The sequence below is a fragment of the Ursus americanus genome, chromosome 16, assembly GCF_024610735.1.
Source record: "Ursus americanus isolate L20-20 chromosome 16, mUrsAme1.1.p, whole genome shotgun sequence".
Lineage (NCBI taxonomy): Eukaryota > Metazoa > Chordata > Mammalia > Carnivora > Ursidae > Ursus > Ursus americanus.
The window spans coordinates 58,139,138-58,154,730 of NC_142142.1; the positions used below are offsets into that span (position 1 = coordinate 58,139,138).

General features: G+C 37.7%; 1 protein-coding gene across 1 annotated transcript in view; it reads right to left on the bottom strand.

Annotated features, from left to right (window-relative positions):
- The window catches only part of DDX10 (DEAD-box helicase 10), a 255,608-nt gene that overhangs the window by 94,392 nt on the left and 145,623 nt on the right, over nt 1-15,593 (bottom strand). Inside the window, exon 16 of the mRNA XM_045797727.2 lies at nt 6,286-6,342. Coding sequence (XP_045653683.2) covers nt 6,286-6,342 — 57 coding nt within the window. The remainder of the gene's footprint in view (nt 1-6,285; nt 6,343-15,593) is intronic.

Here is a 15,593-nt window from a genome sequence, read left to right on the forward strand (position 1 = left end):
TCTTCACTTTCTCATTTGAAAAGTAGTGATTTGGAATATAAGCGTCTTCTCTTTAAAGGTCTGTATTCTGGGCTGAGAGTGGGGAGGCAGGAATGGAGAGTGAGTTTTTCATGGGTTCAGATTTTCGTCCCAGATGAGAAGGTTCTGGAAATGGGTAGGGGTGATGGTTGCACAGCAATGTGAATGTAATCAATGCCAAACAGTACACCTAAAGATGGCTAAAATAGTGAATCTTATGTATATTTTACACCAATAAACAAGATTTTAAAAGAATTTTTAAGTCTGCGCCCTGTATCCCATTAGGCCATTCCTTCACCCACTCAAGTCATTCATTCAAACATTTATCAAGTGCTTATCATGAAACAAGCACTGTGAGGAGGACACCAAGAACAAGACTTAGAGCTGAGCAGGAAAGACAGACACACATCCAAGTAAAGTGCCATAAACCATCAGAAGCTGCATATAGGACACCGAAGTGGGAGTTAGAAAAGCAGAGGTCCATTTTATCTGAGGTGGTCAGAAAAGTGTTTATAAAAGGAAAGACCTATAAGCTGAGTCTTAAAAGAACAGCATGTATTCACCATGTGGAAGGTATTATAACCAGAACTGTTCTTTCTTCCAGAATTAACTTTAAATCTTCATGACTGGAGGACAATTCTCTGACAATGGAAGACTGAAAGCTTCTCTTAAATGATCCCGAACAGTTAAAAGTTCAAATTTAGCAATCCCCTTCTTCATTATCAAGAAAGAAAGAGAAGGGGAAGGAAGGGAAGGGCAGGGAAGGAAGAGAGGGAAGGAAAAGGAGAGGAGAGGAGAGGAGAGGAGAGGAGAGGAGAGGAGAGGAGAGGAGAGGAGAGGAGAGGAGAGGAGAGGAGAGGAGAGGAAGAAGAGAAGAGAAGAGAAGAGAAGAGAAGAGAAGAGAAGAGAAGAGAAGAGAAGAGAAGAGAAAAAAAAAAGAAAGGAAAGGAAAGGAAAGGAAAGGAAAGGAAAAAAGAAAAGAAAAGAAAAGAGACGTTACATTAATATCCACGCAAACCCAACCAACACTAGAATCACAATAAAAGCTAAACCTATTTGGGTTTTCATTGCTCACTTAGATAGATATTAAAGGGAAAAAAGCATGTCATCTAAAAGATTCTGTTGTCTATTTAAAAAGTAGAAGGACAGCATAATGGGTCTTATTATAGCACTAAAACAAGGTATTATTTGAGCAGTTTGCTCAGAGAAAGAGAATGACTCATTTAGGTCACCATTAAATAAGTGATTGTATCAGGGCAGCAAAGGGCAGCCTAGAAGGGTTCAGTCCCTTCAAATGTGAGAGCAATTTACTTTCAGGGAGGACCTTTGCTTTCTCTGGGAACTGGGACTATAAACAAACTTACATTTCCATTATCTTGTTTTTAATTTTATCAAAAGTTGTTTGGCTCAAAATTAACTGACCCTCTAGAGCCCTTGAAATCCTAACCATACTAAAAACAAAGAAAGAGACCAGTAAAATTTCAAAACTATGAAATGCCAGAAAAGGAGAAAAATGGGGAGGGGGTGCAAGGATTATATGAAATACATGGAAGCAAGGGCTATATGAAATACATGGAATGAGGAGAAATTTCCCCCCCAAAATGAAAAATTTTAATTTGATGTCAATCAATAAAATACTGCCAAAAAGGAATAAATGCAAAGGCTTAAGACCTCGGAATGACCATTACCAACATTTATTAAAGTCTATCTGTAGCTCTGTAAGAAAAGATAATCCTTCAGCAGAGAAGACTGCAGTAAGACGTGAGAGAAAACAAAGGAGTTCTCCACGAATGTTGAGAAAGGCTGAGGACCCATATTAGGAACTGCACTGAGTACAATGCATACATTTTTGTTACATATCTCGGCTCAGATCAAGATTATATGGGAATACAAAAATGTAAATATGATTGCAAGTGACTATGTCATATACTCCCTTCATTTTACACATGGTGAGAAGAAGCCAGAGGAGGAAACAACACGTCAGGGGTCACCCAGCAACATGGAGACAGCCCACTTCCTAGTGTCAGCTCACAGTTCTCTCTTCACAGATTTGCTATTAACCATATTTTATGAACAGCTGCTAGCACACGTACGTAAGTTAAGTTCGTTTTAAAGAAAAATCACATAAAATAAAAGGGGTAAAAAGTAACATATCAAAGGAGCATGGAGCAGTAACAGGGAATGAGGATGCAGAGAGCCCAAGTACACTTACCACTTGTGCCCGAGGAAGCCAGTGACCGGGGGTGAGTCATTTATTTGCTCCTAGATTTCATGTATTTGATATTAAGTATGCATGTATTTAAGCAGAGCCATTACTTCAAACACAAACTCCCCTGGAAGCTAAGTATACATGAAGGAAAAAATGGAGCTGCTCTGATTGAAGTCAGAATGGGAGCCCAGGGTCCTACCCCAAATACCTCCACAGAACACCTATAAGCACTCAGTGTACTGTTAACAACCCAAACTACTGGAGTAGATCACTGGAGGCCACACTCTTAAATGTCATGAACCAGGAAAATTTCAAAAAAGATTTCAAAAGATTGACAGAGGGTTTTTACTTTGTCGAGTAATGATGATTTTTTAAAAATCATCATTATTTCATAAATAAAAGGATATTCCAAAGCCAAAAAAAAAAAAAGAAGGTCCTCTCAGAATGAATAAATACAGCTTAGCTGTGTAAAACTATTAGAGGCCAGAGAGAAAGATATGACAGACCAGTAGATGAGGAAACCAGTCCAGACCATCTCTCAGGCCTACTCACATTCTAAAGTTACACAACTCCTACTTCTTTGGATCTTATACCTCAAAGAACTAATTGATACCACCTCAGGTATCCAAAACATTGTTTCCTAAGTCTACTATTTGTTAAGCAAATAAATAAAGTATTCCAGGTCACTTTATGGCCTTCTTAAGTAAGGCAATAAAAATCAGAGAAAATAAAGCTAAAGTTTACGACTATAAACTTCAACCTCAAAACAAAGGACATTATTTTAGTTATTTTGATATAATTTTCCCCACACCTAAAAAATAACTATAAGCATCTGTAATATAATCAGGCAACACGTAACTTCCCAGTGTTTAATTGCCTCTGAGCTGCTCCCTACTCTTTATTCCTCCACACTCAGTGTTCACTTTTACCAAACTTTCTACTTCCTGTTCAAAAGCAGCATAGCACAGAGATATTTCTGGGGATCTATTTCCTCAAGTTTCAGCACTGTTGTTCCTTTCTTTACATTTCTGCAAAATCATTCCAGACATTAGAAGTTGGTACGAGCACTTGTGACCATCAAAGTGATATGAGGAAATCGAGCTGAAGGACTAGGTGAAGCTATGTTTCCAGGATTATGTCACCTCCCTGAGCCTAAAGAGCAATGAGATCTATTGATCATTGCTACAACTGTCTTTTTCACATCTCAGTTTAAAATTTCTAAGTTATAAGAGCACACAACATCCTGGTAAAGTAAAAAGTCCATTTTGCAGTTCAAATATTTCTCTGCTAAACAAAGTTTTGATACTCCAAAGACTTCTATCTTCCGGATCACTAAGCCCTGGGCACCCAGAAAACTTCAAAGGTTTCAACTTCATGCTTCCCTCCCCCTCTTGCACTGCACGTCACATTTTCTATGTGAATCTCAGACCTATCTTTAACAAAGAGTAGCATCAGATTCCCGAGAGGTCCATTCCAACTTCATTTCACTTCCATCTTCAAAGCAATGTTTCTTAGGAATACTTTCTATGTCGGAAGAGATAACCACCAACCATCATTTATAAAACTGAAACCTCACATTATCATTAAGCCTTCACTTTTGGGGGGAAATAAAGACAAATCCATTAACTTTCATTCGAACACTATTTTTTCCAATTGAAAATAATACTCTGTCTTCTACGTTCCTCCTCATATAACATGATATTGGCCGAATGAAGCACAAAACAAGGTCAAAAGCGCCATGGGAGTCTCCCTTCCTCACACTGTCAGCTGCTGTGCACTGATTCTCTACAGATCTCTAAATGGGAAAGACGACACATCCTGGTACAGTAGGTCTACAAAGACCACCTCCTTTCACCACTAAAGCATCTTTTGGCTATCTTGTATGTTCAGTAATTAAAAGATGCTCTAGCCTGAAGCTGACCAAAGCACCTCAGAAGGCACAGCCACAAATCACACAATGATTATGTGGAAATATATTAAAGAGAGGATAAAGTTTACTTTAAAACCAAATTATCCATCATTTAAAGCACATGTACAAAGACAATAAGGACACCTCATAATTCACACCCTGTATTTCTTCTTAGACATCACAGAACACAGGGCCATCACCCCTTTTTACAGAGTCGCTATCGATATCTTCTGGGTCTCCAAAGGGGCACCTGACAAGCCATGGGAGTCTTCATCCCACCACTTCCATTTGAAAAGAAGTGGGCTGCAAAAAGGTTGAGCCAAGCTAATTCCTCAGGGCTCCAACAGTCAGCCTGAATCTGTCCCTGCTGCCAGTCCTTGGTGTCTCGTGGAATATCTGAGTCCTGGCTACAACCCGGCCACTCATCCCCCTGCTAAGATCATTCTTACAAGAGGGCTGCCCCCTGTGAGCGATCAGTGCCATTGTGAGCATTACTAAAGCACAGCCTCTGTCTACTGAGGGCTCCTGGCCTAGTGGCAAAGCCATGGCAGCTGCAGAACCTCTTCTGTGGGTTTCCAGTACAAGCCTTAGAGGTTGGACAGAATGAGGTGTCCTAATGCCCAGATGTCAGGAACAAATAGATGACAGACATTTCAGGGGGTGGGGAATGGAAGGGTGGGCCTGGCTTGAGGAGCTCACCTGAGATCTGCCCCAGTGGGAAACCGAACTGACGGCCATTGCCAGTTTTCTTGTTTATGTCCCAGCTGGCACAGCATCAAAACCAAATACACACATACGCCATTTTATAGAAAGATGAACGAAGGGGCACAAGAGGCAGCCCCACGGGTGAGAACAATTTATGACTTAAACCACCACACACGTGAACGTTACAATGTCAAAAAGAATAACACAAACCGTTTTAGTAATATGCACAAATATGCATGAATATGCACAAGGGAAATACAGTAAGCATGTTTTCTTCTGGCTCCAGACTACATCTTTCATTTTATAATTTTATGTGCAGAAGTGAGAGAGCTTCTTAGTGAAATAAAATAAGTTTAGTTTTATGCTGAGCATGCAATATTCATAAATATCAAATGCTTTTGTTAGATTTAAAGTTTTCTTCTTAAACTTAAATTTTTCCCACTAAAGCCCCTAAGATGTAATTTCTATGCCGTGACAGTGCACGTCTGCATTTTAAAAGCACATGCAGAACCCACCACCTGATTTCGCAGTCAGGCCGCACATACTACAGCTCTCGTTTTCGAGCACCTTTGAAGACAGAGTGATATTTAATACTGAATATAAGCAGTCTTTTCATCTTATACTGCAGAGTAATTGCTTCCCACTTCAGAACTATAAAATGAGTTATCATCTCTGACTTGCTCTCTAAGTGCTATGGCCAGCATGGAAAAAATGACAAAGAATATTATGGGCTTACTCAAGGGAGTCGGATCTTTGCTAACTGCCAAGAAGAAATCATGGCTAGTCAGGCATAGCACAATGAGACACGGCATGAGAAATGACATACGTTACTGGGTCCTGGTTCTAGCAAATCATTTGTACTCAATGCCCTCAGAATGTAGAAGCTGAGCCCTTCTCAGTGTCAAACACACCAGATAAAAATTATAGCTGCATATGGATGGTGTTCAACTGGACATATATGAGTGATACTGTGCATATATACTTGCTGAAAATTTTTGTTCACAGCAAATAGTGAAGGCACATGACATGGAGTGCTTGCCTCTAGATCCCAGGAGTTGAAGCAATCAGTGCTTTCAGAGTTCTCTATTATCAAGTTGGGTCCACACAGCTGTCTGCCTAGTCAAAGGATGGCAGAGTTTAAAATCCTGTCAAGCTTGGCCCACAAAGCCAACCATCTCCCATATTTAATAAGCACAAAACAGAATGGGAAAAGGTGGCAGGAGTAGGACAATGGCCAATAAGCAAATTATCTTATGTATTTTCCATCCTGTATTACAGAGGAAAGAAATGAGTAGGAGAAAGTAAATGACAGGCACACACGGACTTATATCCAATTTGAACATCATGGTGTATAAGGAAATATAAAAGGCATTTGGAAAAGCAGAGTATTTAAATCCCATTCAATGTTAACAACATTTTTCTCATAAAAAATATCATCCCTTACCTTTGCTTGTTTCTTACTGGCTTCTCTTCTGGCTTCCCTTTCCTTCAGTCTTTTCTCCTACAAAAAAGGGGAGAAATTAGCAGCATATAAACTTCTGTTTATTACGTGTAAATCAGACTACACATTCTTGACATTTTTTTTTAAAGACAACTGACACCTGACATTCATTTTTCAATAAATATTTTCTGAGTGCCCACAGTGAGCTCGGCATAAGTAATCGTAATCGTTAAGTATGTGTCAAACGGATGTGGAATCAGATCACAGTTCTACCACTTAATAGCTGTGCAATTTGGGGCAACTTATTTATATTTTCTAAATCATTTTGTCAATGAAACATGAAGATAACAGGAACACGCAGTTCATAAACTTGGTATAAGAATTATATAAAATACTATGCATAAGTGCTTGGTACAATGTCTGACACATGACTAGTACATAATCAATGTCAGCTATTAGAATAAATACGGAAAAATGCATTAGTGACTATATCCCTTTTTCTCTAAAAGGAAAATTTATAAAGGATATTAAATCTGTTCTTAGAAAAGGAGCAACTTTTTCTCAAACAAAAAACAATGGAAGATCATTCTTACAAAACATGTTATTTTATTAAATTGTTTTATAATTGCCCTATTAGTTTTCCAATGATCATAAAATAGGCAGAAAATGCAACACGAACATTTTTAAAATAAGAAAAAAATTAGTGTGTACAATATTAAAATTCAAAACAAAATAACCCAGCTAAAGTTGAAAAGAATTTTTTTTTTAAGATTTATTTACTTGAGAGAGAGAAAGAGACAGAGAGAGAGTGTGCACACAAGTGGAAGGGAGGGGCAGAGAGAGGGAGAAGCAGACTCCCTGCTGAACAGTGAGCCAGACGCGGAGCTCGATCCCAGGACCCCAAGATCATGACCTGAGCTGAAGGCAGACGCTTCACCGACTGAGCCACCCAGGTGCTCCCCAAAAATTTTGTTTTAAATAAAAAAACCTCTTTTTCTCTTCAAAAACAAAGTGTTGAAATAATAAATAGGCTAGACTTGATCCAAAGTTCACAGTCAACAATTTATATTTATAAAAAATTTTAATGAACTGCTAGGTCAATGTAAAAAGTTGAGTAAATAACAAGTAATTTCCTTTTATGACCATGACTCACTATTACAACATTTATTAATATGAGAATTAACAAGTTTTCTAACCCGGGCACTCTCCCATCACCATGACGTTGTACATGTACATGACGTTCTCCAGATTCAAATGCCAAGTCTAACGCGTCCTCTGCAGACCTGAGGCTGCTCTGCCGCTCCCAGCATTGAGAAACACGGCCAATTGCTACCATCCACCTCATCTAGGTTTATAGACTCCTTTATGACAAACTGCGAACATAAATGTTGAAAGTCTCAAAAGGGATTAAATAATAATTAGTGCAAAGAGATGGGGGGGTCCACAGAACTTATAGATTCAGTTTCTAGAGCTTGGGATTGCACAGTAGGAAAGCTAAATTCTAAGGGAAACTAACAAAAATTCACATTCACATAGCAACTATGAATGTGTCACACCCCTAAATAATACATAATGTTAAATTATTCCTTTCTGTTATTATTCTTTCTCTAACCCAGTTTCGGAGAAAATGGGTATTCCTTTGACTTCCAAATAAAACATAAAATTAAAAGGGCAGGTAAAACTTAAACAATTTGCAATCATACAGAGGAACATTCTAAAGATTGGAAGTCCCAGGACCAAGGTCAGAGGAAAAGGAAGGCTAAACAAGAACTCTCAATGTGACCTGCTCTTTGTGAAAAGCTGACCAGATGTCAGAACTGTTCTCTAACCTGGGTCTTCCCATGAAGAGTCTAGTGCTTTGTTCCAATACAACCTAATAAAAATGAAAATGTCAGGGTTTGGAGACTTTAACAGATGACACTTTGATAACAGAAGAAAATAATACCTGGTATTATTTTAACAAGCAGCCAATTAACACAGTTGCTATTACATGCCATCCCCAAACCGGTTCTCCGATAGGCTTGTGAGAGCTCTTCTGCCACGAAAATAAAATACTCTCAACGTTTCCTCAGGGAGGAAAAAGAGTTCATGGATGGCAGTTTCTTAACATTTGCATCCAAATTTTTCATAAAAGTTGCCATCATTTACTGATTTTCTATGAGCATTAGCAGACTACAGAATAGATAGAAGCAGCCAAATAATATTAAAGAAAAGAATTAACAACTGATCACAGTCACTCTCAGTTTGAGAGCTGGCTTTAGTTTGTGGGTGCACATATTTGTAATACAATATTACATATCTGTATTTGTAATATTTGTAATCTCTCCACTCTCTTACATATACACTTTAGTTCTATTTTCTACAAAAGGAAGTTTTTATGTTTTGGAAGGTAAAATTAAGCAGAGTAGTATTTTCTGTTATTCTAAAAGGTCACAGTGACTTTCAAGCATCGAGCTGCTTAAAGTAATTTTAAAACTACACCTACATGAGATACAGCTGTATAAAACACCAAACGACTAGGCAGTAATGAAACTGAACTTACGTAAAAAAAAAAAAAAAAAAAAAAAAAAAAAAAAAAAAAACACCTTTGTGTCCATTAACACATTATTGTGATTTTTATTTCCCTACTAATATTTCTCAATGAAATAGCAGTATGCTAGACATTTTACATATATTCTTAAAACCATTTAACAAAACTTTAGAAGTATTATTTTTCCCATTTTATAGATTGAAAGAAAAACAAAAAAAAAACAAAAAACAAAAAACCCTGAACCAAAGGGATTAAGTAACTGGTCTGAAATCACACAGCCACTCAGTGATGAACCTGAGACTAAAACGAGTCTCAGAGCCAGCGTCCTCCCCCTCAACTCCAGTACACCTCCCACCCACCTCTCCCCACTCTCCTCCCTCAACTCCAGCACATCTCTCTCCTCCCTCAAGTGCAACATACCCCCCCACCACCTCTCCCCTCCCTCAACTCCAGCACACCTCTTCCCCACTCTCCAGTCCATTAGAAAGTATACTTATTTTGTGGATGCGTAGTGTTTTTATCTTATCAATATGTTTAAGACAAATGTTCCATTTCCTTTTATTATTAATAATGGTCTGCTATCGTATGGGTCTTTTCATCCTGATAGCATATTTTTTTTTCCTGATAGCATTTTGGGGACATTATCTAATTAGTTTTTGCCAGTCTTCTGTGAAGAGGGAAAAAAAGATAATTAACCACATTTAACAGTCACGAAATTTTTGTTGTAATTATTCAGTAACTGACCTTCTCCCAACACATTAGATGATCTGAAAATGGCACTTCAAAGTTCCAAAGAATAACCTCAATATGTTCAAATCAGAAAAACCCTGTCTATACAAGTAAACATAATCTCTACTCTGGGCCTTTTCATCTAGCCGTTTTAATCCTAGCAGAAAAAATATATTGACAATTTTCCACTGCTTCAGAATTCTAGTGTTAGTTTATTAAGACAATGAGGGACATTACAAATTTCAAATTTTAACTGGCTATCAGAATTCACATATGCATGCAAATGGGCTAAGTTTTCCTCATAAGATTTCTACTACAAGTCCCAGATGGATGAAGGCTATCTAAAACCTTGAAAATAGGAAGTGAACACGACACAGAGCTTCAACGCAAGTAAACAGAACTTTCAATACTGAGTGAAACACAAGGAAAAGGAGACAACTTTTCTTTCCTATTTTAAAAAGCTATGTTAGCACCCCATCTGAGAAGAGGAAGGAGTAAACATAAGTCTTCAAATAAAGGAGAAAAACAGGAAGTAGAATTTGTGGTAATCCAAAATTTGGGTAATGGATATACGAAGAAAGTACATTTTTTTCCTTTGCTAAGGCAGGAAAAACTAACTTTATATATATATAAACTGTAGATGCTATAAATGACAAGACATGAAGACAAAGGACTTGAGAGGGCAAATATAATTGATTCAGTATATCTAATATATTAGATTCAGTAATTGAGATTCTTCTTCCCCCCTTAATTTTATGCAGTTCAAATGCTTTAAATCCTTCATTTTCCTATTTCATTTTTGAGGACAGAGTGGTACCTAAAGCTATTTTATGCGACACAAAAAGAAGGCAAAATTTTATCTTTAGTCCTACCATGCTACGAATGATTAAATGTAAGAAGAGCATGAAATTCGATAACAGAAACCAAATTCACAAGAGATAGGAAAACAGAAAAATCACATTTCAAGGTACAAAATACCCCTTTTATAGATGTTATTATACTTCTTTTGCCTTCTCACAAACTACAGGTCCTTGGCTTCGAGAAAAGAAAATGCCATGAAGTATGAAATTTATCAGCAGTGACTATGTATTTAAATCATTTTCATTCTATGGCAATCTTGGAAATCTGTAAATTTGGAAACACAACTCAGGAAGTGGTGGAAACATGAGCTGGTTGAACCACTCTCAGGCAACTGCATCACTTTGGTAAGGAACTGATTTCCCAGCTGTCACAGAGAGCAGGAGGAGATATCTAACCTTATTTCAGTAGTACAGGAAACTCTTTTTTGGGGAAGAAAACTGGGTCAATAGAAGTGAGTAAAAGAATGATTACAAGGATTTTTGGCCCTGAAGACACCCCCTGCCTTCCAAAAACAAAACCCCAGTTCACCTAAATCCTTCCCAGGGACTCAGAACAAAGCAAGTTCTCTGATCTAGTCCCCATTCCGCAGTTTCATGAGAATGACATAAAAAAATTGATCTTCAATATCTAAATCTGTAACAACTCCAACAAGGATATGAAGACAGGGAGAAAAATAGTGTATGTGGAAACACTGATTTATTAATTAATTCTTTCAAACATCTGCTGAGCAACTATGTGCTAGGCCCCATGGTGGGCTCTAGGAATTGGCAAAACACAGGCTAGCTTCCCTCTAGTCTTTGTAGTCTATGACCCAACCTTGTCAGACCCCTTCATTACATTAGCATCGAACTCTGCCCCTGTTCCTCAATCCCAGTCTCTACTGATCATCAACCCAACAACCACCACCCCACCTCTCAAACATAATACAGTGTTTCAAAAAAATCCCATAATCCCATTTTAACAATAAAAAATAGAGATTATAAACAGCTCAAAGACTTGCCACACAGTTGATAAGATTTATGCAATTTTGAGTAAACAGATGTCTTATTTTGGATGCTGGATATGAAGGAGGGCCCATGTACCAATAAGCTGAACTGAATATCACAATATGCTATAAACTCTTGGGAACAAAAACAGAAACCTACCAGGCAGACATCTCCAAATTACAGACAAAGGTTCCACAGTAACAGGCTGGCTCCTTTCTTATAGCACACCTTGCTGTAATGGTAGGAGGAAGGACTGAAACTGAAAGGGGGTTAGGGATGTACAAGAAGAGGATCTCTTTCTATGGACTCTGAGAAACAAACTGAGGGCCTCAGAGGGGAGGGCGGTGGGGGAATGGGATAGACTGGTGATGGGTAGTAAGGAGGGCACGTATTGCATGGTGCACTGGGTGTTATACGCAACTAATGAATCATCGAACTTTACATCGGAAACCAGGGATGTACTGTATGGTGACTAACACAATATAATAAAAAAACATTAAAATAATAAAAAAGAAAAAGAAGAGGATCTCTTTTCCTCTCCTGTAAATAAACTTTATTCATAAAGTTCATTTAAGAGTTAAACACCAGATGTTTAGTCCTTTATCCTCATGATGACATTTCTGACAGTAGTAAAATTTCTTCAGGTCACCTGAGCCAGACCAATCTCTGACAATGCCTTAGACTCCCAGACTCACAGCTACTTAAAAATGGACTCTGGTACTAGTAACTATATAGATATTCAATGAACACTCAGGCAAAGACATTACTAGTATTGGGTCCTAAACTAAGCTACTAACGACAACACTTACTTTTATTCCTTAATTTATTTGACACCAATGATCTTGCTCTGGAAATATGAACAATTTCCATATATTTGTCATTCCTTCCTCAAAATCTCCACTCCTGTTCCAACCCTTTCATCCACTGTTTCGGAGTTAGCTACTGTAAGAGAATGCCTGATGGTTTAAGACAGGTATAAACAGACTGAACAGTTAAAAACAAAGACCTTGGGGTAAGAGTCTTAGGGCTGCTATTTGTGACTTGTGGGGCCTTGAACAAACTACCTGCTCCTTCTAAGTCTGTTTTATCATCTGTAATTTGAGGCTAGCTCGCTTATTTCAGAAGTTGATTGTCAGCACATAACACAATAATACATATAAAGCACTCAGTGCAGGGCCCAATCAATTAACTGCTTCTTATTGTCAATGTTCTTGTTACTACTATTCTAAGACGCTTGATTACTGCTTCCCTCCCTCTTGACTATCATATACATTTATGTTTAAGATACCTGGATTCCATGGCAACTAAATCCTGTGTCAGTAAAAACAAATATGAAACAGATTTTCTAAAAAGTCCCTTTAATTCTTTCCTGCCTACGGTTTACACGAATAGTAAGTGGGCCCCAGAGCAGTACTATTCCATCTTGGCAAGCAGTCCAGAGCCACATCTTGACATGGCTGTGTTATCTAAACACACAGTCCAAAATGGATAAAGCACTCAAAGCAAATTTCAAGAGAATGAAAGAGAACTTCATGATATATTGCTTCTCTCCACTCACAGCTGTTCTAGCAGATATTATCACCTTAAATACAGTAATCTTTCAGAGCTAAGAATGATGACATACACCATAAAGCAGATTTTCACTCCATTAAAGACACCTTTCACTGATGTGATCCACAGCCCACCTTTCAGAGTTTTGACTGAATTACAGGAAAACACATTGTTTCCATGCAAAAGTAGTGGTTTTGCCTTTATAATAGACTAACTTACTGATGGTCTCATATGCAAAGATTACAGCTTCTACTATAATCTTACTTCTGATGAGTGGTTTCAAGAGGTTCAGCATATTAAACAGTAACAGGCCTAGTTAAGTACAGCCACCTGTAAGTTGCCAGGGAAAGATGAAGGCTGGAATGGTCTCAGGAGGAAAAAAAAAAAAAAAAAGCAATGCTAAACGGCTGCCAAGAAGACTCAACAAAGATAAATAACACTACTAACTCAGTGACCCACAGCAGGTACACAAGGGCCTGAAGTGTACAGAGTGGGGAGCTCTGAGCTCCAGCAGCAGGCAGCGAAATTCTACTCCCAGTGATGCTGTAATGGCTTTTATGTGTTTCTTACAAACTAGTTAAAATTCTTATTGCTCAGTTTCTAAATTGTTAGAACAAAGATATTTACTTGAGTCACAGTAGAAATTACACAGCTTTCAGAATCTGCTAGATGAAAATATGAGTAAAGAATAGGTGTATCAGCATGGAGGACAAAAATGAACAGCTGAGTCTTACACCACGGAGAAGGAGTGCGTGCTTGAAACCATGGTGCAAAGCTGGTAAGTTTAAACAGTGGGAGCAAACAACTCCTTTCAAACAGATTCATTTTGACAAAATTCACATATATATTAAATAGGTTATCCTATGAAACCAAAAAAATAATTATGAAATACTCTAAACATGCTAAAAGAACATTCCAAAGCTTAGGAAAACCTCTAAAATTGACACACATTTTTAAAAATATAGATTTTACAGAGTTTTCTCTGTATACTTACAATTTTTTCAGGCACATCCCTCACTCATAATTTTTTATTAAAGTTTCTTCATCTTTTTCTATCTTCATGAAGTAAAGCTTATTCCTAGATCCTAAGTTAGTATTTCAAGTGTTCTTTAGGGACATATAATTCTTCTCAGTATTCTTTCATAGAAATAACAAAATTATGAGTGACAATTTTAAGGGAAACATAATTACATTTGCCCAAGGTAAAACCTTATGCTAGAAGAACTAAGAATTGTCATTAGAATAAGTAATATACTCAATTAGGAAAAAGATATGATTTCAAAGCCAATAATGTATTCAGATAAAGCAATTAAGATAAAATAATCTGTTCAGGATTAATAATATATTTTGCTTCTAGGTTAAATTTTAGTAACCACTGGAAAATAAGTGAACAAGAAGGAGGCCTTATCATCAACCAAGGAACCCATTTTGTCGGCAGGGAAAGATGACCGACCAATTAAAATTCTATTTTCCAAACAACAAGGGGTTATTTTATTCCCATGTCCTCCCTATACACGCAGAGCCAGAGGATCCCTCCGATCGTCGGGTATGAACTCCCACTCCCACTTCCTCATTTTCATAACAAGACACTGCAGTCCACACTGGTAATCCCATTGGACTAGGTGATGCCGAGCTCAGGATTCAAATGCAAGTACTCCTTACAGTGTAACACTCCTTCCACCAAACAAGCCAAATGTTCAAACTTGAAACTTAAAAAATACTGCATGTCTTTGAGGCAGAAATCTAGTCCATGGCTCTTGGTGCATGATGGATGGGAGCACCTGTACTGTGTCTTATGTATGCTACTCTCATAAACTTGCTAATTCCAAAGTGCTCAAATGTGACATTTTCTCTTGTTTAATACACAAATACTTATACATGCATAAGTAATAATTTTTACTGATGAAAACACCAAGAAACTAATCACATATGACTCAGGTAGCATTTACATTAAAAGTTGAACAGAGAGAAGACGATTTTAGTTATTTCCTTATGCTTTTTTCAGGCTAATATTTTCAGTGTCCAATATGGAAAGTATGCCATAGGTTACCTTGTGCAGAATATACCTACTTTATACAACAAGCTTTGACTTGTTAAAAAGACCTTCTGTCTATTTTGGTTACAGAGGTACAAACATCAAAATGTATGTGAAGTTCTTGTGATTTCTCTCACAATTATGTCAGCTCAAAGTGCTCTGTTCAACCTCGCTGTAAGATAGTCACCATGATAGTTTAAAAATCATACACTACTTGTAACAATGGTATAAAGAAAATGAATTATTTAAAAGCATAAAAATAAGTGAAAATTGAAATGTGCGGAACAATCTACATATAGTATATTTACCTTTCCTGTAACAAAGGGAGAAAACAAGGATCTGTATCTCTATTTACGCACATTTGCATAAAGAAACGCCAGGATAGGGGCGCCTGGGTAGCGCAGTCATTAAGCGTCTGCCTTCGGCTCAGGGCGTGACCCTGGCGTTTCGGGATCGAGTCCCATATCGGGCTCCTCGGCTGGGAGCCTGCTTCTTCCTCTCCCTCTCCCCTGCTGTGTTCCCTCTCTCACTGGCCATCTCTCTGTCACATAAATAAATAAAATCTTTAAAAAAAAAAAAAAGAAACGCCAGGATATATCAGTAATTTTTTTAAGTAGGC